Source organism: Euprymna scolopes, chromosome 28 (assembly GCF_053919585.1).
Source record: "Euprymna scolopes isolate OS-2025 chromosome 28, ASM5391958v1, whole genome shotgun sequence".
NCBI lineage: Eukaryota > Metazoa > Mollusca > Cephalopoda > Sepiida > Sepiolidae > Euprymna > Euprymna scolopes.
In genome coordinates, this window is record NC_136509.1 from 81,900,322 (window position 1) to 81,924,245 (window position 23,924).

At 34.2% G+C, this 23,924-nt stretch overlaps 1 protein-coding gene across 8 annotated transcripts in view; it reads right to left on the minus strand.

The window, feature by feature from the left end:
- Window positions 1–23,924, minus strand: part of LOC145249695 (scm-like with four MBT domains protein 1) — a 114,711-nt gene that overhangs the window by 39,934 nt on the left and 50,853 nt on the right. For 4 of the 8 annotated variants that reach the window (XM_080111502.1, XM_080111500.1, XM_080111504.1 and 1 more), the window contains 6 exons: window positions 22,391–23,203; window positions 18,445–18,542; window positions 11,435–11,675; window positions 8,796–8,884; window positions 4,648–4,888; window positions 1,583–1,680 (listed from right to left, as the gene is read on the minus strand). In XM_080111502.1, the coding sequence (XP_079967628.1) occupies window positions 1,583–1,680; window positions 4,648–4,888; window positions 8,796–8,884; window positions 11,435–11,675; window positions 18,445–18,542; window positions 22,391–23,203 (1,580 nt within the window). The remainder of the gene's footprint in view (window positions 1–1,582; window positions 1,681–4,647; window positions 4,889–8,795; window positions 8,885–11,434; window positions 11,676–18,444; window positions 18,543–22,390; window positions 23,204–23,924) is intronic. The other 4 variants (XM_080111505.1, XM_080111507.1, XM_080111503.1 and 1 more) reach the window with 1 other exon arrangement.

Below are 23,924 nucleotides of genomic sequence, written 5' to 3' on the forward strand. Positions count from 1 at the left end.
GCCAGCCTCTTTTGACGCCTTAGTTGCAAGTTTTGACCACTCTTTGTCACTCGCATCTGTTCACACTCTGAAATCGATGAACTCATCTAACTGTACTGACATCAACTGCAATAGTGCAATAGTTTCGTAAACATTCCAACAGGCACCATTGAATCTTTAGCGGTTTAATTTTTTCTGCATGGAGGAATTCAGTAACGCATTGTTTCTGAAAAATACTCATGACAGGGTTTGTCTTTTTAAAGTTACACACTGTCAATATTTGCAACAGAGATGAAACTTTTAAGTCACAAATGCATAAGTTTAGTCATCATAACAATGCAATTTGAAATCCACTAATTCATTCAGATGGAATACAAAATAGGAGACATTACTTTTGGAACGCCTCTCATAATATTTATCTAGACACTCTCCTGAGAATTCATGAACTGAAGAGGGCTATCACAGAAAAAAAAAATCAGGGTCTTGCTTCGAGAGGAGCGAGTCAGAGTTTATCGACATGTTTGCACATCATATTGAGGTACGTTTATTATTAAACAGTGATACTAATAAAACTAATTAGTATTTTTAGTTGTAAAGAATGACCCCCCCCAAAAAAAAAAAATTCTATGCATGGAATCGGTAATAAAATTCAGAATCCATTCTGCAAAGATATACTGCAGTTTATCTCCAACTTGTCCAAGCTCTAGTTGTACATATCCAACAGTCCTTGCTTTATAACCATCAATGTAGAAAGTTCATTAAAGAAATAAATTTAAAAAACATACATATATATTTACAAGAACAACCTTATCTCTGTGTGTGTGCGCGGAACTAGCTCTACCGAACTACTGTCAAATTCTGGTCTACAAACTTGAAACTCAATATATAGAGGATTTGGACTTGGAGGAAATTTGATTTGGCTTTTAGCCAGTAAAACTAGCTGCTAAAGGGTAAAAATTAAAACATCAGAACTTGGCAGGCATAAGTCAACTTAAACTGCTCCTCTACGCATGTGGCAAATATACATTTATATGTTAAAGTCAGTTCATTTTTTAAGTTATGATATTCATTTGTCCTTATATCATATGGTAATAATCTATTAGAGCAGAAAACTTTGACATTTAGGGACCTCAACAGTGACGAAGAGTGATTTTGTCACTAAGCGAGTTTGTCAGGGATATGTACGTTGAGGGGGGCACAAGTGCAAGGAGTTCATCAGAGCACATTCCATTAGATGCAGGTCTTGGCAGGTTATAAGGAAACCTAGGTTTGCCCAGTTACCAGTGTCTCCATCTCGTGTGCTGCAAAATTCGAAAGACAAGCCAATAAAGTTGGAGTCATTGCAGCTTCAGGAATTGCGGGAAAAGTGTCGCAGTGCTTTACCATTCGTCTATTGTGACTTCAAACTGAATTTTTCCTCACCATTTACTCCCTTAGCCTTTACCAACATATACACAATTTGCCCATAGCTGGTGAAAATTTGAAAATGCTTATAATTTTGACGAAAATAACAGAGCTCCTCATCGTATTTATATTTTCACGATAAAATTAAAGCGATGTGCAGCATGCTTGTAAACTAAAAACAAATCAATCAATTACTTACCTTGAATATATCAATAGGAAGAGGCATGACTTCATTTTCCCTTAAAGATTCCTGAAGTATTTCTTCCCATTCTTCTTTGGAATATTGGTCCTCAAAGTCTAAAAGTAATGAAAATATTAAAATCATAAGTTAGGTTTGAAGTTGCACTTTCTGCTATAGAATTTTTTCAGACTGGACAAAAAAATAATTTAAGTTTTTTTGTTTTTTTTTTGTTTCTAAATTCTATCAACTGATCTTTATTTTCAATATTAAGAAATGAAAAGAATCTCCTAACTGCATCTTCAGCAATTACTGCCTTTCATAGCTACTGTCGTCTCACCACGTTTTGAGCAACTAATCCTCTGACAAGTTTTGGGTAGAATCAAAACTGCTATCTTCAAACAATGCTCACCTGGAACTGTAGAGATTCAGCATCTCTATCCACTGTGCCACGGGCCCTGAAGGGCGTTCAAGGTTGGAGTTTTTGTTCTTATAAATCCACATTTTTTTGTTTGTGTTTTTTTACTGAATTATTTTTTCGTTTTGAAATAGGGTGTGTGAAAGATAACTTTAATTATTACTATATTGTTTAGTCATTAAATTATTAATTTAACCAAATTGTTAAAACTATAAATGATTTTTGAAGTTAATTTAAATATATCAATAAAAAAGATAATTTATATTTTCAATATTAACTTGTCGAAATAATTTATATTTTCAATATAAGCTTCTTGACAATTACTTCAAGTTAAAATGATTTCTAACTCAAATGTTTTGGAAAAGGTCCACTAAAAATGAAAAGATTTTAATTCCAATACTTTGAATATTTGAAAAACAATGATTTTTTTGTAAATTAATTTATTTTAATATTTGAACTTTCAGCTCTCTGCGTCCTTTTCAAAAGCAAATCCTTTTTTTTTTTTTCTTTTATTGGTCTTTCCCCATTTGTCCATATCTGCTTCTGATAGAAAAGAAGCAGGCACGGGATAGTATCTGTTCTGTTGTCATATCCTCCTCCAAGGCATTACCTTTGTTTTTTTTTGATGGGTGGGGGGGAAGAGCACGAAGTAAAGGCTCCAGTTCAGAATTCCATATAGACTTCCTAGTTTCGAAAAGATTCACCTACAGATGCGGTTACAAAAAAAAATTTCAGGTTTGTGCAAAATACTATCTCTTTAGCGCCTCACCCAATTGGGATGATGCAATGGAGATGTGGTAGATAAATGTACAAATTGTTTAGGAACTTCCAATTCAATGTGATACCTAATAGCTTCTACAAGATGCAACAGAAATGCCTCCCATATTTTAAACTTTCAACTATACATTGTAAAACCAACACAAAGTCAAGTATCTGCAGAATGTCTTCTTGGTTCCTCCTCTTCTCTTTTCTCTCTCTCCCAACAATCGAACACAGCATATAATAACAAAACGCTAAAGCACGTCTGACAGCACTGACTTCTGCCAACAGTCTGCCCCTCCTCTTAACAACACAGGCTTTTTATATCGCAAAATCGTTCACCTCTATTTGCATATTCTTCTAACTCACGTGATCACTACTCTATAAATAAGAGTCTTGACCGTTTCTTTTCTTTCTTTTTATTTATTTTCGGTGACCGACCTGCACGTGGTCTATCCAGGTAAGTCACGCATTTCTCCACACATTGCTAATGAAGTTTTCATTTAACTAAAACTTGTCATTTTTTTTTCTCTCCGGTACCTTCATCTAGCAATATGGTTTGGATTAGTGTACATTGAGCTTTTACTGTAGAAATGTTTTGGAAGAATGGTGAATCTGTAACTGCAACACAGAGTTTTCCAAGTTCATTACAAGTTAGTTCAATATGATGCAGTTTCAGATCGAAAATCGATACAGATAGGAGTTGCAAATTTCAGAGCTACAGGTTCACCACTTAAAAAGAAAGCCACCTGGAAGGCCTTATCGCCAAACAGTATTCGAGCTGTGAGACTTTCTGTTAGTCTCCTACAGTAAGCTCATAAACTTGGTTTGGCCTCGGAATTGTCTGATCGAACAGTTAGAAGAATTATACACACTTATATGCAGTTCCATCCATACAAATTAATGATTGCACAGAAACTGCACGAGCGCAACTGGTAAAATCTCATGTCAAAATGTGAGAGATATTTCTGTCGCATCTTCCTTACACAAAAAAAATGTTGGATATTATTATCTCTTTGTGAGTCTAGAAATGAAGGCGAATGATATCGATATTGGGTCTTGAGAGAGCATTGCAAATGGTCGCTCAAGATGAATTGTACTAACGTCTGAAAGCAGGGAATAAGCTGATAAATGTTGCTCCAGAGAAGCACGCATGCAGAATGGAGAACATCATTGCAAACAATCTCAAGGGACACATTTTTTTTTTTATTCCATTTTCACTCCAAATAAGGCACAATGCCACTTTGATGTAGGGAGCTACTATTGGGGAAATAAGTTCCAGGGATAATATGTAGAGAGTGAGATATGTTTGTTTGAACTGAATGTCAGTACAGTTGGGAAAGCAGGAACTCAAAAGGGAGTTCCAAAGTCTAGCAGTTCTGAGGAAGAAACTAATAGAGTAGGAGGCTTTTCTTACATCTAGGGATCTCCACTGTGTATGGGGTGGGATTTTGCTGCTTGTCGGGGTTATTTACGTTGAGGAGGTATAAGAGCTTGTAGTTCGTCGGAGCATTCACCATTAAAATACTTGTAGAACAAGCAGAGGGATGCAAAATTACGTCGATGGGACAGAGGTTGAAGCTTAGATGACAGTTCAGGACCTATCAGGTTAGCGACTCTTCTGAACCCTGTCCAAGAGCGAGAGACAAGTAGCATTTTATGTTTATGACTTTTGCAACAAAGGCCAATTTTTAATGTAGGCAAGAATCTAGGAACCATAAAGTAGCATTTTGGATTGGAACAGAAATGTGTTTAGTTATGTTAACTCTTTATGAACTAGGTGTTCAAAAATTACCCCCGAGACCAATGGGGTCCACACATTCGATTCTATAAGGAAAAGAGAAAAAAAAAAAGAGCAATCAAACAAAATACATAGACATGAAGAGAATGCTTCTTATTTGTGACTTACCTTTGCGCGGAGCATAGGTATAACCATTTTCTTTGGCCCAGCCAATCGGATGAAATAGATTATTAAGATAGAACAGCCAAAAGTCGTGACTGGTATGATCAAGACCTTCGTGTCTGAGATAGAGTCGACCACCAACATTCTCAAGGACCTTAACAATCCACACCTGAGTTGGGTTTATATAATCCTGCAGTTCAAGACGCATTCCTTGTTTGATCTGATCAACAGGTGTGGTCCCCGTCGTCTGTCAAAAAAAAAAAAAAAAAAAAAAATTTTTTTTTAAATAATGAAAATGAAAACGGGAAAGAGATGGGGGATGGGGGGGGGGGGGATCAGGCTAGAGAAGTTAAAACAGAAATAAAAATGAAGTTTTTCTGTTTCAAATAGTTTTCGGTGAAGAATTTTTCGAGTAGATTTATAGATTCCTAGTACTAACAGATTCGGTATCTGTCTGAAGCTCAAATGATGCTGCAACCCAATGGGAGAGGTTGTAACACACGGACAAGAAAATATGCACTAACCCTAAGTCCCAGTGGCAACGCTTTTAACTGTCTAGTGTTGGACCCTTCGAAACACTAACTGGTCACTGGAACTTATCACTTTAATGCTCTGAGTGCACAAAATTGCGCAACGACCCTAAGTCAGTATGGCAATCCCTTTAACCTGCTAAGTGATCTGTGACTCCACTAGACAGGTCTCTCGGCTGACTGTCTGATGCCAGACATTGTGGTTAAATACTTCCTTTGTAGATGCTCTGGTGTTCATTAATATATCACTTCTTTCTCTGCTTTTGCCTGAGTGTTGGGTATCAGGACAGGTTTGGAAACAAGTCATTTTCAAATCGACAGGTAAGTTCCAATTTCTTCATTATTCTAACTCTAAATATTTTTTTGTGATTCTAAAATATTTGACTCGTCGGTAAATTCCAAATCTGCTGGCTTCAAATATTTATCTTATAACTATCTTACCCCATTGAAATACAAAATATTTAAATAACATTGTACATTAGTCCGATCGTCTATCGATACCTGAAGTTTCATAGAAACACTGGAAATCTAGCCTGCACGGTGCTAACATACAACAAATATGATGCCACAAGATTAGCGTAGAGCAAAAGCAGTGTAAATTTTTATGGCATCATCGAATGCACAAGCAGCCCTCATGAGCTAAGTGTATCTCGATTAGGGGAGATGAATTTGACATTACTTTTTTTTATATATATTAATGGGTCACGACTACTAAGGTCAAAAACCACTCGAGAAGAGTTACTGGATTGTCGGTTTGGATGATGAACTACACAATCAAAGGAGTTGAAAATACAGAGTCTACTATTCTAAAATGATTACCCATCTGGTACCAAAACATACACAGAAAGAACTCGTTTTCCTACCACAACTGAAAAGAACTCCCTTTTCTTCTTCCATGTGTCTAACATTAAATAGTATTTCCATGGACAGAGCTTCCTTCCAAGACCTTCCCCCATATGTAAAAACATTACCATTGAACTGCTTACCTGCAGACCACTACATAGTTATTTTCAAATCCAATATCGACAAATACTTGCCACAAACCACCCCCATAAATAATCAGCTTTTGTTGATTGCATTGATTTTTTTTTCAATCCTCTCATAATATTCTTCATCATTTCAACTGATAATCTATCTTGTGTGAGAAAGTGAGAAAAACTTCACACAGAATTTTTAAACTCCTATCTGTGCCTAAATCTAAATGCGAATTCCATGAACAAAGTTTGTTTCCTAGAACTGCCCACATGTGGAACTGTTCTGCTGCCATGCTTTCAAACTGACTACAATATGGTCATCTTCAAGTCCAATGTAAACAAGTTCTTGCTGAGCTATCCCCTTAAATAACCAAATTATACTCAATTTCAACTACTATTGATTACTACACTATTGTCCCGGCGATTACCGTACACTCAGTGACCTTCAGGGATGGATAAGTGGTAACTTTCTTTAAAAAAATTTTTTAAATAAAAATAATGCGGCTAGTGGAGTTTACTCTTCAATGTCCAAAATAAAAATGTTTGAAGTCGTTTCTGCACAACTGGATTCGCACAAGCATCCACCTGAATTAATAAAAGCAAATAATTCTCTAAACCAATCAGAGGATTTTCTGAATTTATTCGCACTAGCAGGGGTACCCAGCGTTGCCCGGGTGTGTTTAGGTGGGGTAGGAACCCTGGGAAAAAAAAAAAAGTAGTATTGTGTGTGTGTGTGTGAGTGGGGGGTCAAAACAATAGTAGGCAGTCCGGGTGGAGAGAGGTATTGTTAATAAAAAAAAAGACGAAAAAAAAAGACGAAAAAAAAAGACGAAAAAAAAAAAGACGAAAAAAAAAAAGACGAAAAAAAAAAAGACGAAAAAAAAAAAGACGAAAAAAAAAAAGACGAAAAAAAAAAAGACGAAAAAAAAAAAGACGAAAAAAAAAAAGACGAAAAAAAAAAAGACGAAAAAAAAAAAGACGAAAAAAAAAAAGACGAAAAAAAAAAAGACGAAAAAAAAAAAGACGAAAAAAAAAAGACGAAAAAAAAAAGACGAAAAAAAAAAGACGAAAAAAAAAAGACGAAAAAAAAAAAGACGAAAAAAAAAAGACGAAAAAAAAAAGACGAAAAAAAAAGACGAAAAAAAAGACGAAAAAAAAAGACGAAAAAAAGACGAAAAAAAAAGACGAAAAAAAAAGACGAAAAAAAAAGACGAAAAAAAAAAGACGAAAAAAAAAAAGACGAAAAAAAAAAAGACGAAAAAAAAAAGACGAAAAAAAAAAGACGAAAAAAAAAAAGACGAAAAAAAAAAGACGAAAAAAAAAAAGACGAAAAAAAAAAGACGAAAAAAAAAAGACGAAAAAAAAAGACAAAAAAAAAGACGAAAAAAAAAAGACAAAGAAAAAGACAAAAAAAAGACGAAAAAAAGACGAAAAAAAAAACAATAAAAGTGGTAATAGGCAGGCAGGCAGGCATGCAGGCTTGAACCCATAATGCGAAGGAGGAAAAACAAAGTAACGTCTTGGCCGATGCATTCATGGCGCAAGCGGAAGTCAAGAGTGTTGAAATTAAGCGTAGTCAATCCAACAGAGACGATGACTGCAAAAATGTTGACAAAAAAATAAAATAAAAAATAAAAAAATGACCCCTCCTTGCACAAAACTGCCCAGTTGAGAGTGGTGGAATGAATGCATTTCGCCAATTTTTCAATATTTGTCACCGAAAGATCAAACTTCAAAACAATACCGTCACGTGTTGAAAGTTTTTGCAAGACATACAAACACACACATTTTGCCTTTTATAAATTACTAGCGAGGGGTACCCAGCGTTGCCTGGGTGTTTGTAGGTGTGTGTGAAAAAAAACAGGTGCCCGTGAAAAAAAGGAAGCGTTGACAACGCGCAGTTGGAAAATAGTAAAGTGTGAAAAAAAAAAAACAGGTGCGCGTTTTTGATTGACGTGACGGCGATAGGTATTCAGCAGTTAGCATTTTGTGCAGGACAGTTTTTAATGAGGTCAATAAATCGGTTTGTTTGTTTCCAAAAACCCGCTCCCCCGTCTGATATGACAAAGTCGACATTGACCAAACGTTACTTAGCTCTCTAGAGACCACTGGCTCTGGGCCTGTGATTAGTCGTGTTTGTTTTTTTTTTTATACCGAAAACCGAATGTAACGCGTGCCGATGCGGGAAATGTGGAATAATTAACATTTTAAAGTCAAAATTAAATAGACAGGCGAGCTACGTGGTTAACTGCAAGATATTACAATTTATAGATGATATAAAAAGTTTTAAGAAGTTGTGAAGCGAGCAAGCGCTTCTGTGAAAGAAGCCTTTTGTGGACATCGAGGAAAAGCGTACATACATACATACATTTTCGCTTTTATATTTATAGATGGCCCTTTTGAATCCATCTCCACTCCATATAAGGCCAGATTTTTTCCTTTAATAAACAGTTGGACCAAAATCCATGATAGAGCTTGCCTCAGTCCTCTCTCACTCCTGTCAGGTTTGGGATTGCTATCTCAACTCATGCACTCAGTCATAAGCATACGTACACAAATATTAACGCACACACACACAGACATAATTCATTAACTTTTCTCGTTATCATCTGCTAAAAAAGATTTCCAAAGAAGGAAGAGGATTACTCACCTTGTCCAGCAGATAACTTGGAGCTGTCATAGCTCCAAAGAGAGATTTTGTTAAAAATGCTTGCCAATTGCCAATTTTATTTTTTAATTCTGAAATAGAAAAAAAAAAAAAAATGCTAAATAGAGATACTAAATAAATAGTGTTTATATTGGAAATCTGAATAATTATAAATAAGTCATTCTAAAGCCGTTAAATACAACTGAGTTTTATTAATTTTTCTTTCTACAACAAAACCACTATTTCTAATTCGCTTTATGCTGCTGCATGTTATTGGAAAAAAATAAAATATTTTACTGCATCTTTATCTGAAATTCAGATGAAGGAGTATATCCTCAAAAATTGAAAAAAAAGAATGAATAACCTCATTATTTAGATTATTTGGGCAACTGGTTCCTAATTTCCGGCATAGCGCTACCAGAAGCAGTGACAAGACAAGATGTGGAAAGGTTTTATGGCATGGGATGGGTTATCCCCCCCCCCAAAAAAAAATTAGTGAGTAACCTAGCGAGCACAAAAACAAAAAAATTAGCCGCAGTAACCAGGCTAAAGCCTGTTACGCTAAGAGAAAAAAAGTGGGAAAAAAAAAAAAAAAAGCGAACGGTTTAGTCGCAGCGCCCTTGTAAGATACGACGACGTTGCTGTCATTCAAAATAATCATTGTAACGCATATGACTTTGCCAAAAATGTTGACGTAAAAACTGACCACTCCTTGTATAAAACAGCCAAGTTGACGATGAAAGAATCAATGTTTCTAGCCAATTTTTGATTATTTGTTGGCCGAGACACCGATCTTTCTAACGATGTCAGTGTTGGTCGTGTCTGCTGAAAGTTTTAGTGAGACATACATACATACATACATACATACATACATTCACACACTAACAGACAGGTGAGATTCATATTCTAAATTTCAATAAATCTCTTCCCAATAGAAAAACTGAACAATAAAAGTGGAGGAACTGATTTACCTTGTCACCGCTTCCAGTAGCACTACGCCAGAAATTAGGAAGTACATTAGGTGACTATAACCAACAACTGTTCCCATCTTGAGTGTTATTTCCACATTTCAGCCAATGTCACCTCCAACCTTCTCCAGGTGTATCTTGTCAAACTTGGGGGATCTTTCTGTCACACTTGGAAATCTGCACAGAATGTTGAATGGAACACTTACTTTAATCCACATTGGATAGCATGTTCTCATTCTGTCAACCATGATCAGGCATTTTTGTTCTGTCAACCATGATTGTATTTTAAGTGTTGCCTGCACTGAAGATTGAACCTTCAACCTCCAAAAGAGTGCAACTTGCACATGAATTCAATCAAGGACTTTTTCTGTTGTGCCACGAGTCCCGAAGAAGGATGGAGGTTACATGGGCCGAAACGTGCGAATAACATTGAAGATGAGAACAGTAGTTTGAATAACCCAAATAATAAGGTCCTGGATATATATATATCCGATGGTGAGGCCCCAGCTTGCGGGTTTTAGGGAGTGTGGAGCGACCCTTTAATTGTCATTGCTCCCAGGTCCACTGATCCAGAATGGTAGTACCTGTTAGGGTCCCAACTATGGGTTAAATAGAAACTGACTTGGAAAAAAAAAAAAAAAAAAAAAAAAAAAAAAAATTAAATATATATATATATTCTATTAAAAAACTTTTCTTCAAGATCACTAGATTCGGCATTAAATAACCTGAAAAGTGTTAATATGCCGTAAAACAAAAACCAACCAAACAACCAAATAATAAAAACTATCAATCCTCATCTCAAAAATATAACTCAATTGTATTGTATGGCTTTCAAACGGCTTATTTTTCAGAATTCAAATTTCTAAAAATATCGTTTTAATTTTTAAAATTTGTAACCGTCAATTGATTAAAATTCTGAGTAGAGCATTTAAACTCGCACATTATTTATACGTCTTCACCGAGTGTACTTATTTTGTAGTTGTAAGCTATTTTAGTTTTAGAAGTGAAAAGAGTTTTCTGTTGGATACCCAATCCGTAAAAGTTTGCATACGAAGAGCAAAACTCCTCATGTGGACATAAAAAATTGTGTATGGGAATTTTAAAAGATTCAGTATGTTTCATGGAGTGATTCCGGTTTCTGATTGGTTGAGAGTAAAGTGTTCTTTCATTTGATTGCTCAGTTCTTATCACCTATCTATAAATAGAACCTTTAAAATTTTTTTGTAATGATACCCTCATACGATAGCGTGTGTGTAACTTGTAGGTCACGTTTACATCTTTTTTCTTCCAAATGACTGTCGTTTAATTGTTATGCGGGCTATGGTAGTAGCGGCGGGAGGGGGGGGGGTCAAAACAGCATTAGGCAGTTTGGGTGAAGAGAGGGGTTAAAAAAAAAAAAAAAGTTGTAGCAGGCAGGCAGGCTTGACTCGTAACGCAAAGGGAGAAAAAAAAATGTAACGCCTTAACCAATGTCTCCATCACGCAACTGAAGTCAAAAGCGTTGAAATTAAGTGTAGTCAATCCAATGGTGACGATGACTTGCTAAAATGTTGCCGACAAAAAGCAACCATGAAAACATAAAAGAAATGATAAGGGAAAGAGTCGGACATATTTTAACAAGAAATCACCGATTTGAAATTCAATCAATCAAACCGGACAGGATAAATATCTCACCATCAGGAGGCATTAAGGTTTTTCCATTCTCAGCACACCATCCGATTCTGTGCACCTCAGACGACGTTAGATCACACCAAAAATCTGCAGAACCATCATCCCCGTAGCCATCATAACGTAATCGGAGTAATGGACCACATGTCATTATCACAGACGCTACCCAGTAATTGTTAGAGGCATTTTTGACAGCCACTTCAAGTTTCATGTTCTTCACGAACCCACTTTGTAAACTGCACTCAACCTGTAAAAAAAAAAAAAAAAAAAAAGTTTTACAATAAAAATTAAAACTAAGGAGATAAAAAAAAAAAAATAAATAAAAATAAAAAATGTTTTACAATAAAAATTAAAACTAAGTAGATAAAAAAAAAAAATAAATAAAAATAAAAAATGTTTTACAATAAAAATTAAAACTAAGTAGATAAAAAAAAAAATTAAAAAAAATAAAAAGTTTTACAATAAAAATTAAAACTAAGTAGATAAAAAAAAAAAATAAAAAAAAATAAAAAATGTTTTACAATAAAAATTAAAACTAAGTAGATAAAAAATAAAAAATAAAAAAAATAAAAAAAAAAATGTTTTACAATAAAAATTAAAACTAAGTAGATAAAAAAAAAAAAGCTAGCAAAGTAATCTGATGTTTAGTTTGGTCGTTTCATGGCATATTAATGCTTCCCAGCTTATTTTAATGCCAAATCCAATAATTTTGGAAAAAGTTTTATATTTTCAAATATTTATTCATGGTTGGTTTGTTTCATGGCATATCAACCAGTTTCAGGTTCTTTAATGTCGAATTCAATAATTTTGTAAAAAAGGTTTTTGGTTTGGTTTTCTTTTATGGCATGTCAACCATTTTTAGGTTATTTAATGCTGAATCCAATCATTTTGTTAAAAAGTTGCCATGCATAAAGTTCTTCATATCTTAATATTTATTCACGGTGTTTGGTTCGGTTGTCTTCTAGAATAAAATTATTGTTTTTGAATTTGCAAACATGATTGAGTTTTTCGAAGGGAAAGAAAGAAAATAATATAAATGCTTGCTGCATTTTATCTTCAGACAAAATGATAGCACCAGAAGGGCCATCTGGCGTTTCCTGAGCATTACACAAAACCAATAATCCAATATAAACAATAAACATTACATTCTAAAAAATATTTTTGCTTTGAAAGATATATGGATAATGTCGAAAATGAAATTCCACAGAAGATTCAACATTGCATATTTAAGTAGCCATGTAAGTATTAAGTATATATGTATACATTAGTGATGGTATGATTACAATATTTTTCCCCGATTCTGATTCTTTATGAATTAATACTTAACTATAAAGTTGTTTTTCTGTTTCACAATTACTGTAAAAAAAAACACATGTTAAATATGCAGGGGATGATCTATCAATTTTAGTTTTATTGGTAGTTTATAAATCAATAATTACTAGCAGTTCAGCCCGGCTTTGCTTGGGCCCTATGTACTGTTCATAACTTGCCTTACGTGTGAATACACTTTAGGTAAGATTTAATTTCGTAGAGACCGCAGAGGTCAGTTTTTTTTTTGTTTTTTTAACTTTGACTCCAATTTGGACTCCTTAACAGTTATTATTTTGGTCTCAAATCAAAATAGAAAGTTTTACCCATGTCCAAGTTACCTAAATCTAAAATTTCAAGTCTTTAGACCCCAAATTATGGAAGAGGAATTTTATAGAATCTGCAAAGGTCAACTATCTCAACTTTGACCTTTTGGCAGCCAAATTTTTGCCCCAAAACTGATTAAAATGCTTGCCGCATGTCTGAATACCTGTTATGTACAAATTTTAAATGTTTAGACCCAAAATTGGCTGAGTAGTTTGTTAGACACTGCAAAAGTCAAATCTTTTGAACTTTGATCCCTTGGCAGCTCAAATTTTCGACCCAAACCGATTAAAAAGCCTGGCCTATCTCTGAATACCCTTTATGTAAAATTTCAAATGTTTAGACCAGAAATTGGCTGAGTAATTTGGTAGAGACCGCAAAGGTAAAAAAATTTTTTTTTAACTTTGCCCTCAATTTTTACCCTTTAACATTTATTTTTTAGGACTCAAATCAAATTAAAAAGTTTGATCCATGTCCAAGTAATCTACATTTAAAATTTCAAGTGTTTAGACCCAAAATTGGCAGAAGAGTTTGGTAGAGTTTTCAAAAAGGTCAACTCTTTCAACTTTGATCCCTTGACAGCCAAATTTCTGTCCGAAAACCAATTAAAAGATTTTCCCAAATCTCAATACTTCTTATGTCAAATCTAGAGTCTCTAGACCGAAACTTGACAGAGTTATTTGGTAAGGAAACACAGACATTTTCACTTTTATAGATATATAGATTAGTTTATTATTACTACCAGAAGTGGAAGATTTTACTTAAAAAAAAAAAAATAAAATAAATAAATAAAATTATTTTTGGCATTGGAAAATAGGCACAAAATTTTCCGATTCCAATACCTGTAAAATTTCCGATTCCTGATTAATTGTACCAACAATATATATTAATGGTGGAACAATTCCAATATTATGCAATTCCCATACAATTAAAGATTTCAAATTAAATTTCCGATTCTTCAGGAATCTCTAAATCTTTAACTATAAAGATATTTTTTCATGATTATCATAAAAAACATGTTAAATGTGCAAATATTTTCTGAAACTTAAAAATACACGTGTGAGGGAGAGATCTTAGTTTTACTGGTAGTTTAAAATGAATAAATATTTATTATCATAGTATTACTACAGCAGTGGAAGATTTTGTTCAAAATAAAAAAATAGAATTAAAGGAATCGTTTTTGGCATCAGAAAATAGGCACAATTTTTTCCGATTCCGATTAATCAGCTCAACACACGTGTGTGTGTGTGTGCGTGTATATATCTATATATCTATAAAAGTGAACGTGTGTCTGTCTGTCTGTGTACATTTCCCTACGCAATAACTCTGCCAATTTTTAGTATATAGACTCGAAATTTGAAATACCGGGTACTGAGATTTGGGAAAATCGATGTGACGGGTGTCAGCCAGAAATTTGGCTGTTAAGGGGTCAAAGTTCAACGATTTGACCTTTAAGAACTCTACCAAACTCCTCCGACAATTTTGGGTCTAGACACTTGAAATTTTAGATATAGGTTCCTTGAACCTGGATCTAATTTAATAAAGTGATTTGAGCCCGAAACTATAAATTTTAAGGGGTCATAATAGGGGTCAAATTAAAAAAAAATTTACTCTTCTTTTTTTTTTTTTTGCTCAGCATACACCTCCAAACACACGGGCAACGCTGGGCTGAAATGCTAGTATATATATATATATATATATATATATATATATATATATATATATATATATATATATACACACACACACAGGGTGTCCGTAAAGTTACTATACAGTTTTATTGTATTATATTTGTACTAATAGTTAATATTTATTTTTTTTACAGGTTTATTTAATCAAGCATGCCACGCAAGCTAACTTTGGAAGAACGCAAATTTATTTTGAAGCGATATTGGAAAACAGAAAACGCACAGGATGTAATTCGTGATTGTAAGACTGTATAGTAACTTTACGGACACCCTGTATATATATATATATATATATATATATATATATATATATATATATATATATATATACATACATACATACATACACACACACACACCACATGTATACCTATACATGCAGTTATTATATAGGACATGAAAAGAAACTGTAATCTTACAAAGATTTGTGACCGATTGGTTTTAGGTCCAAACAATTTGTTAAAAAGCGGTTCATTATGAAAGGTTCTCGACATTGTACACAAAATCTAGGCTTACTTTTTCTCAAAGATGCAAGATTTTGTGATTTTCATATACCTTATTCTAATTCTTAACAATATTTCTTTTTGTTGATTTTCCGAGTCATTTTGTATTTTGCTTTTATTTTTACTGTGATTTTATAAAGTTTATCATTGGAGAAAATTGTTCCAGTAATTTTGCCATTAATTTCGAGTGCAGATGTTGATATCTGTGTGCGGGATTTTAAAATTTGGGTCAACAGGATTGCTGGGAGCTGATTTTGCTGCTGTATCAGCTAGTTCATTGACCTGTATGCCAACGTGGTTATGTATCTAGCAAACAAGGATCTCTTTTTTTGTTATTTAGGTTGCTGGAACTTACTGATCTCTCAAAATCATTGGAATTATTTATAGCACTATAATAATCATTCAAAAATCGAATATTGAATGAAATACTAATATTTATTAGATAGGTTTCTATAAGTATTTTGTTTAATTTTCAATTTTTGAGCAATTATGAAGGCTTGACTATGGCTCTAATGCGAACACCATTTTGTTTTTCATTCTAACTCAGACTTTACACTACCTTCATTTGTAAGTAAAAAAAAAAAAAAAAAAAAAAAAAAAAAACACTTTAAAATAAGTTAAACCAAACATCTAAACAGTAACTTAGTTTGCCTTTTGTAACACTTGAATATATATTTTTACCTCTTTGTTAGTTTGTTTTTTTTTTTGTTGTTTTTTTTCCTGGAAATTTTTTTTTTTTATATTCTTTCCTTTCATAATCATAAATTATAACAGTGAAGTGCAACAGATAGGCATTTCTGTGTAGCATTAGTGGGTTTGACAGCCGACAACCCATAGGTAATTGGAAAGCACAGAAATATTGAAAGAGAGGGACCTGCATTCTGATTATTTGCACCAGATTCAAAAATTCAGAAATTTTTGCTGTAGCTCAGCACTTTTTGAGTAACTTGAAAGCCACAAGATGCAAATTGGAGAAATTACCATGTAGGAAATGTAGGGAAAATCCCACTCTCCAAAAAGGGGCACTTTGGATTGGATCCAAAATTTAATTGCCTCAGTCTAGAAGCATTGCGTTTAAAAGAGTTGGTTCGTGATATTGTATATCATTGGTGGGTTTCAGTTTTTTTTTTTTGCTTGTTTCTTTTTTTTTTACAATCAAGGCCTGGAAGCCATTTGAGGATAAGGGTTAATGAGTGTACAGTAGTCAATTGGACAACATCCTAGTACTCGTAAATAGTGGAAATTTGGTAAATTGGATTACTCAAGAGGACGATTCATCATGAACTTGTGGACTTGAAGACGATCATATTGTAGTCAGCTGGAAAGCAGGGATACAGAAGAGTTCCACAGGCATGCAGTTCTAAGAAAGAAGCTTTATGCATGGAATCTACATTTCGGCTTAGGCACGAATAAAGAGTGGGGGAAATTATTGACAGTGGTTATAGTTAGACAAGTATTTTTTGTGAAAGTTTGGCAAAAGTAAGGACCATAGATTGGAATTCAGACAAGCACTTGCCATGAAAATAAAGCAGAGACAGTTTCACAATGTCTCTTCTGTGGAAAAGGGGTTGAAGGGAAGAGAAAAGGGCATCCCACTCGGCTACAAAGTCTATTTTGAACTCTGTCAAGGCAGGATAAGCTGCTTCTAGCAGCTCCTGCCAAGATGTGGCAACAGTACTCCATCCTTGGACGTACTTGGATCTTATATAGGTAGAGAATTGCATCAGTAGTGAGATATCTACTGGAATGGAAGAATGCTCCAACCATTTTTCCAGCGACGTTGGCAACAGATTTGATGTATGTGTTCTATTTCAGATCAGGAGTAAAGGTCAGACCCAAAAGCTTGTTAAAACATGAAGCTTCCCCAAGACGAGAGCCATTCATTTCAATTGATGCCAGACGGGAATTAGAGCATGTAAAGATAGAAGCTTGGTCTTACATGCATTAAAATTAACCAGCCACCTCTTAGAATCAGAGAGAACATTTACGGCCTTTGAAGTGTTGCCATAGATGGTAGTGTCATCAGCAGAAATGTCTACAGATCTTAGGATGTGATTTAATCATTATTGATGTAGATCAGGAAGAGAGTTGGGCTCAGGATGGACCCCTGAAGAACTCCAGCATTAATACTGTAAGCTTCTGATTCACGCCCACATATCACTACTCTTATGAACCTATTATGAAATGATTTAACAACTGAGAAGACATTTCATGCTTTACCGTAGCTGGAGACTGAGTAGTAGACCCTTATGCCATACCATAATGGCATGTCTATGAAGAGCTACGGACGAATGCAAAGCACCAGAGATTAGAAAGTAGACTTTGTGTTACCACATAACTCTCACTTTCCTTATTTTGTTCTTTAGTCACCACATTCCATAATCAATGTTTCTGACAAAGGAGGAGGAATTGCCAATTTCTGGGTGGGAATTTATTTATCTAATATTTATATTTGGCTAGTTTTTGACCCGGAAGGCATTTATTTCTCTTCCATAGTGAAAAGCTGAGATGGTGGATCTCTAAAATAGTACAAGACCAACCATATACAGCAAGCAACAGGGAAAAGGCTATTTCATAAATGGTTCAGACTGTTGACTTTGGTACCATGGGAAAAAAATTTTTATGGATATCGCTCCAGACAAAGCATGAAGCCACTTGATATAATAGCTAGAAAAAAAATAAATAAATACTTCAACGTCAAAAATTAGCAAAGTGCCCCAGAAGACAGCAATTCTTCCCTCGTTGCGGAATGTGAGAACTAAAGGACAAAGTAATGGCAGCAAGAGTTACATGGCTGCCAAATGTAAACCCAAGATCAACTTTCTACTCTCCTTATTCCGTGGTGAAGAAGTTTTTGACCATGAAGTTTCGGTGGGGATTTTTTTAGCTTTTTACATCAAGTTGCTCTATGCTTTGTCCAAAGCGATTTCCATTAAAAGTTCTCAAAACTCTGGTGGTCTTTAACTTTATTTGCAGCAAGGATCACTTTATAATGCCCAAATATTTAAAAAAAAAAAAATCTAAAAAAATTTCAAAATATTTCTACATATTGCATACTTTGTTAAAGTTCTTTATCTTTTAACAATAATAGAAAAGTTTGATAATTTTCAGTCATCAAAAATTGACATAAAATTACCTGAAATTGAAGCATAAAGATTAAAAGGAAAAAAAAAAAAAAAAAAAGTGTCCTTACATGTCGAAAGGCTGTTGGAGGGACTTCTACGGCTCCCGTTTCCCTGAGGTATTCTTCCCAAACAAACTCCGGCTCATCATACAACTCAGACATACCATCTAGAAAAAAAAAAAAAAAAAAAATAGAAAAAAAAGATGAAAAAAAAAAAAAAAAATCTTGCTCAAGCAAAAATGGCTGCTACGTAGTTAAAATAGATTTAAGTTAAAAATCTTTCATTTCAAAAGTTTCAAATCAAAAAAAGTGTATGCTGTTAATAAGATTCCTATGTTAACAGATTATCAATGTCAAGTTACTGAGTCCATTTAAAGAAATTACCAAAGAAGCAAGTAACAGAAGTCCAACCATATCAATGATAATACCTACAATTTTATCTGTGAGCTTATTTCTGTCAAAAACTGTCCAATCTAATTCTGATATTAGTGGAATCCTTACCAGTGTTGAACAATTCAGTGAATCAATGGAAACAAGATTTTCTATCTAAATGATAAAACTGCATGCATTTACTTTTCTTAGATTCAAGATTAAAATTTAACATCAGAAGAAAACAATGACATGGAATATACAGTTACAAAAAACTGGATTCGACATCTCCTTATTTCTACTAATGATAATGAAGCAGAATCAGGATATATTTCTCCAAGCTCTGCCAAGGGTCAAGAAGACCAAAGTGAAAGTAAAACTATTTCTTTCAAGTCTGACGAATTGGCTTCAAATAAACCTACAGTAACAAATCAAAACTTAAGAGTAGGTAAGAAGTTGAGTTCAACCTGGAGACTACAACTGCATATACAATAGAAATATAAGAAGCACACTAAACTTAAGAGTAAATTTCTTATTCATAAGTATACAAAAAGAACTTGATCAGAGTATCGTTAAAATTACTCGCAAGAAGTGATGATCCATTTCAGTGGTGGAAAAAGACACAGAACTTTCCATTACCAAGTAAACTGGCTTCAAAATATTTAAATGTACCACCTTCATTTGTGCAGAGCGAGAGGCTTTTTTTAGTACAGATGGTAATGTGTATGAATCTATAAGGAATACTAATGTTTCCACATTACAACTTAAAAGTATTAAAGTTTAAATACTGATCAAACTTTGAGAGCACAGGAGGCAGGCAACAAGAATAGAAAAAGAGGTAGAGCAGCAGCGGGTGCAGAGCTGAGGTAACCATCGCAGCATGCTCCAGTGGAAGCAGAACTTCAGCTTATAGTTATTCACTTAATTGAAAATTGTAAGTTGGAGTTTGTAATGATGATGATGCTTCCATTCAGTATTGAAAGACAAAGGATACCCCTGTATAGGGCAGCTGCACATGTAATCGTGAGGCAAGGGTTGTGCAATGACCAACCACACTTTTCCTTGATTGAGATTGTCGGACTGACTTCCTCATCTTGGTTGTTAGAGTCACAACGTTTCGGCCGTTTTGCCCTCCGGCCTTCATCAGGTGTTTTGTATCGAACTGGGGAACCGTTTGTTAGGTTGTTAGGTTGGTTGGTTGGTTATTTTATGGCATATCAACCCTTTTCGGGTTATTTAATGCCGAATCCAAAGATTTTTTTAATAGAATATATTTGTTGTTTTCACGTCGGTTTCTATTTAACCCATAGTTGGGACCCTAACAGGTACTACCACTCCGGGTCAGAGTGGACCTGGAAGCAATGGTAATTAAAGGGTGGCTCCACACTCCCCAAAGCCCACAAGCTGAGGCCTTACCACTGGATATAGTTTAAGGTCATATCCAGGACCCCCATTGAGAGACTTTTACCCTCTGCAGGGGGGCAGTCGGCGTATTCTAATGCCCCACCGACAGGGCCCGTTTGTTAGGAGTCTCGTAATAATAAAGGGTTGGGTTCGAGACTCCTAACAAATGGTTCCCCAGTTCGATACAAAACACCTGATGAAGGCCGGAGGGAAAAACGGCCGAAACGTTGTGACTAACAACCAAGATGAGGAAGTCAGTCAGACAATCTCAATCAATGAAAACACCTCATCTCAAAAATACAGACAATTACCACACTTTTCCTGTTTGAGTCCAATGGTAAGAAGAAATCCAAAACGACTAGAAACAATGCCAAGATAAGCGGAGAGCATACACAGCACCTGGAAGTCCCAAATTTAGTTTCACCCATTTAGTATTGACCAGGCTCAACATTGCTTAACTTTGGTGATCCAGCAGGAACCAGTGTGTCAACATGATTATGGTGTAAAGCAACAAGAAAGGTGAAAGGTTATAATAGCATCCAGACACTTTACAAATATTAAGGTAATTTGGCAGTTACTGTGCTATCTAATGAGTGACTTGGCATTGATGAAATGGTTTAAATTTAATATGAAGGTGAAAAGTAACTAAGCGGTTGATTTGGCAATTAATCGTCAAAGTGGCCGATATAGGCAGATTATAGATTACCTGCCGATTAATTGATGCATACCTAAAAGAAATATAGAACCAAAGTTCCATCAACCCCACAAAGTTGACTTTTGATGGACTCATCATATTTACAATCTTTTTATAGTAAGGAACAACAAGTGTCTTAATTAACATTAATGTTTTTTTTTTTTTTTACAGTGAAGTTTGATGAGGGACATTAAATATATAACAGATTGCTTAGGACCGTTTTATTTTGGGGGACCGTTAAAAATTAATTCCACCGAAAAGTAAATTAACACATGATATAGTTTTATTATTATTCATTATTAATATTGCCACTTGGACTGAAGGTTAATAGAGGTAAGGAACAGCAAGTGTCTTAATTAGTTAACATTAATATTTTTTTTACAGTGAATTTTGATGAGGTACATTATATATATAACAGATTGCTTAGGACCATTTTATTTTGGGGGACCATTAAAAATTAATTTCACCAAAAAGTAAATTAACACATAGTAATTGATGAATACATAAATATAATTATTTTTATGGGTGATAGTGGTTAAGTGTTTTTTTTTTTGCCTTTTTACTTGGGAGTCAGCACTTATCAAACCCTGAAGGCCACTCAAGGATAAGGGTTAATGAATGTAAGGTGGTAGTTTATTAATCATTAATGGTGTAAATTGATTAGAATTTGATTATTTATGGAGATAGCTCAACAAGCACTTGTTTACATTCTATTTGAAGGCTACCATGTTGTATTCAAATTAGAAGCAGGTCAGCAGAACAGTGTTCCATAGGCGGGTAGTTCCAGGAAAGAAGCTTTGTTCATAGAATCTGCATTTTAGATTTAGGCACAGATAAAGAATGGGGAAAAAATCATATATAATGGTTGTAGCTAGTTGAGTTTTTTTTTTGGGGGGGGGGGGAGATTTTGGCAAGTGAGGATCATAGATTGGAGTTCAGTAAAGCACTTGCTATGAATGATGGTTAACACGGACTGAAAACCTGGTTATGCCAAGTTCGAATCCAGTTCATTCCACAAATAAACTTTCAGCAAATCCACACTTTATCTTATGTCTTAACATTTTGAGAAAGAGGTAAATAAAATAAATGGTTCTTGTCGAGAATTCCTCCTATATTAACAAACAAAAATAATAAATCTGTATGATGTATGTATCTATGAAGAAATAAAAATATTATATTCCAAAAATCACGTAAATTGTAACCGTTTTAGTTTTATAAAGAAAATCATTTCTAAACGATCAATGGAAATTTAGTAAGTATTATTCAATTATCTCCCTCTTTTTAAGAATTTTTTTTTTTTTTTTTTTTAAATGGCGGGGGAATCTCTTCAGATACTCATAAATTTTGTTTTTTCATTTATAAATAAAACTACTAGATCAATTTACGTAATTTTTAGAGTATGCTATTTTTGTTTTGCCACAGATACAGATTTTTATTTTTTGTTTTCTACTTATTCTAGACAAGAACCATATATAAAATTGTTTTAGTTTTCTCAAAGAAAATGAACACAAAATAGAAAAATCAAAAATACTTAAAAAAAAATCTTACCTTCCGTATCATCTCCAAGATCCATATGAGAAGGAATTTCTTCTGAGCCACTCGGAGACACTGGAACTTCACTCGGATTCTGGCTACACGTTTCTTCAGCATAATCCTCCTCTTCCTCCTCCTCTTCCACATTTTCTGAAATTGGCGATTCGGATGAAGCAAACTGGTCATCCTTTTCCGTCATGGTTACAGAGTCGACAGATTTGTTATCTGCAAGATCTGGACAGATCTCACAAGACGCATCAGAGTCCACTTCGACAGGGACCATTTTCATCCTACTATCAACCATCTCATTGCCTTCTTCAGATTGAGTATTTCCATAACTCTGTTCCCCCCCAATGACGACATCTTCGTTAGAGTCTCCCTGAACCGTAGGCCCATTTAATTGTTCTATATGAGTGGTTGGGACATGCTCAATGGTACTAATCGCCGAAAACGGGTTCGTCAAATTGGCTGGAACGCACTGAAAATTTGGATGTATAACCATTGTGGGTTGGGTCACAAAGAGTTGACTGTTTGTAAGCAGCTGTTGCGGAAATCCTGAAAACGTAGCTGGTAGATAAATTGGGGATAGCATTGGTGTGGCGAATGCCCCTAACGTGGTGACAGGTGTGCAGTGCATGCTGGTTGGGATACCAGCTGGGAATGTTGATTTTAATGGAGTTGTGTGTCCAATTAAGGTGGCTCTTGTTCCGAATTGATCTTTCATTGTCTTATCTTGGCACTTTAGGCTATCCAAGGGGATGATGTTGGCCTCAGTTGACGGTTGGATGTGGTAGCCGACACTAAGCATCTCATTCTCTTTAGCGTCTTCTGGGGGGAAGAAAAAAAATGTAATTATTTCACACAAAGGGAGGTAACACATAACATTGCATTCTCTCTAGAAAAAGAAAAAACAAACGAAGGAAGAAAAAAACAAACAAAAAAAAAATTAAAAATAAATAAAAAAATAAATGAAAAATAAACATAAAAATAAATGAAAATGTTTATAAAAAGTCCTTGTTTAGAATTCAACTTAATTTAAAAAAGAAAAATTTACAGAAAAAAAACGTTATGATGTACGCACTACTCACAGAACAAATGTCATATTCAATTAATCACAAGAATTCATCAAGTAGTTTTAATTTTATAAAGAAAATCATTTTTAAAAGATTTAAAGCGACTAATGTGAAATCATTAGCATTACAAGGCTGATCTTGCAAGTTTGAATTATCGTGAACTTATCTGCCCTTGTTTTCTTTTTTTTAAAGATGCTGATGAGAGAGTCCATTCTTGCTTACTCATAAAATTGGATGTTCTTATTCAAAAATAAAACTACTTTATCAATTTACGTAATTTTTGGAATATGACATCTTTCCATGAAAGCTACACAAATCACATGGATGTTTCTGTATTTTTTTTGTTTTTGAATTAGGTTGATTTCTAAAGAAGAAAAAAATAGATTATTTTGCACCAAGTGAAGTACTTAGTATATGTATTAAGAAATCTTGAAAAAAGAAAAAAAATAAGGTAAATTTTTATTAATCCTAACAAG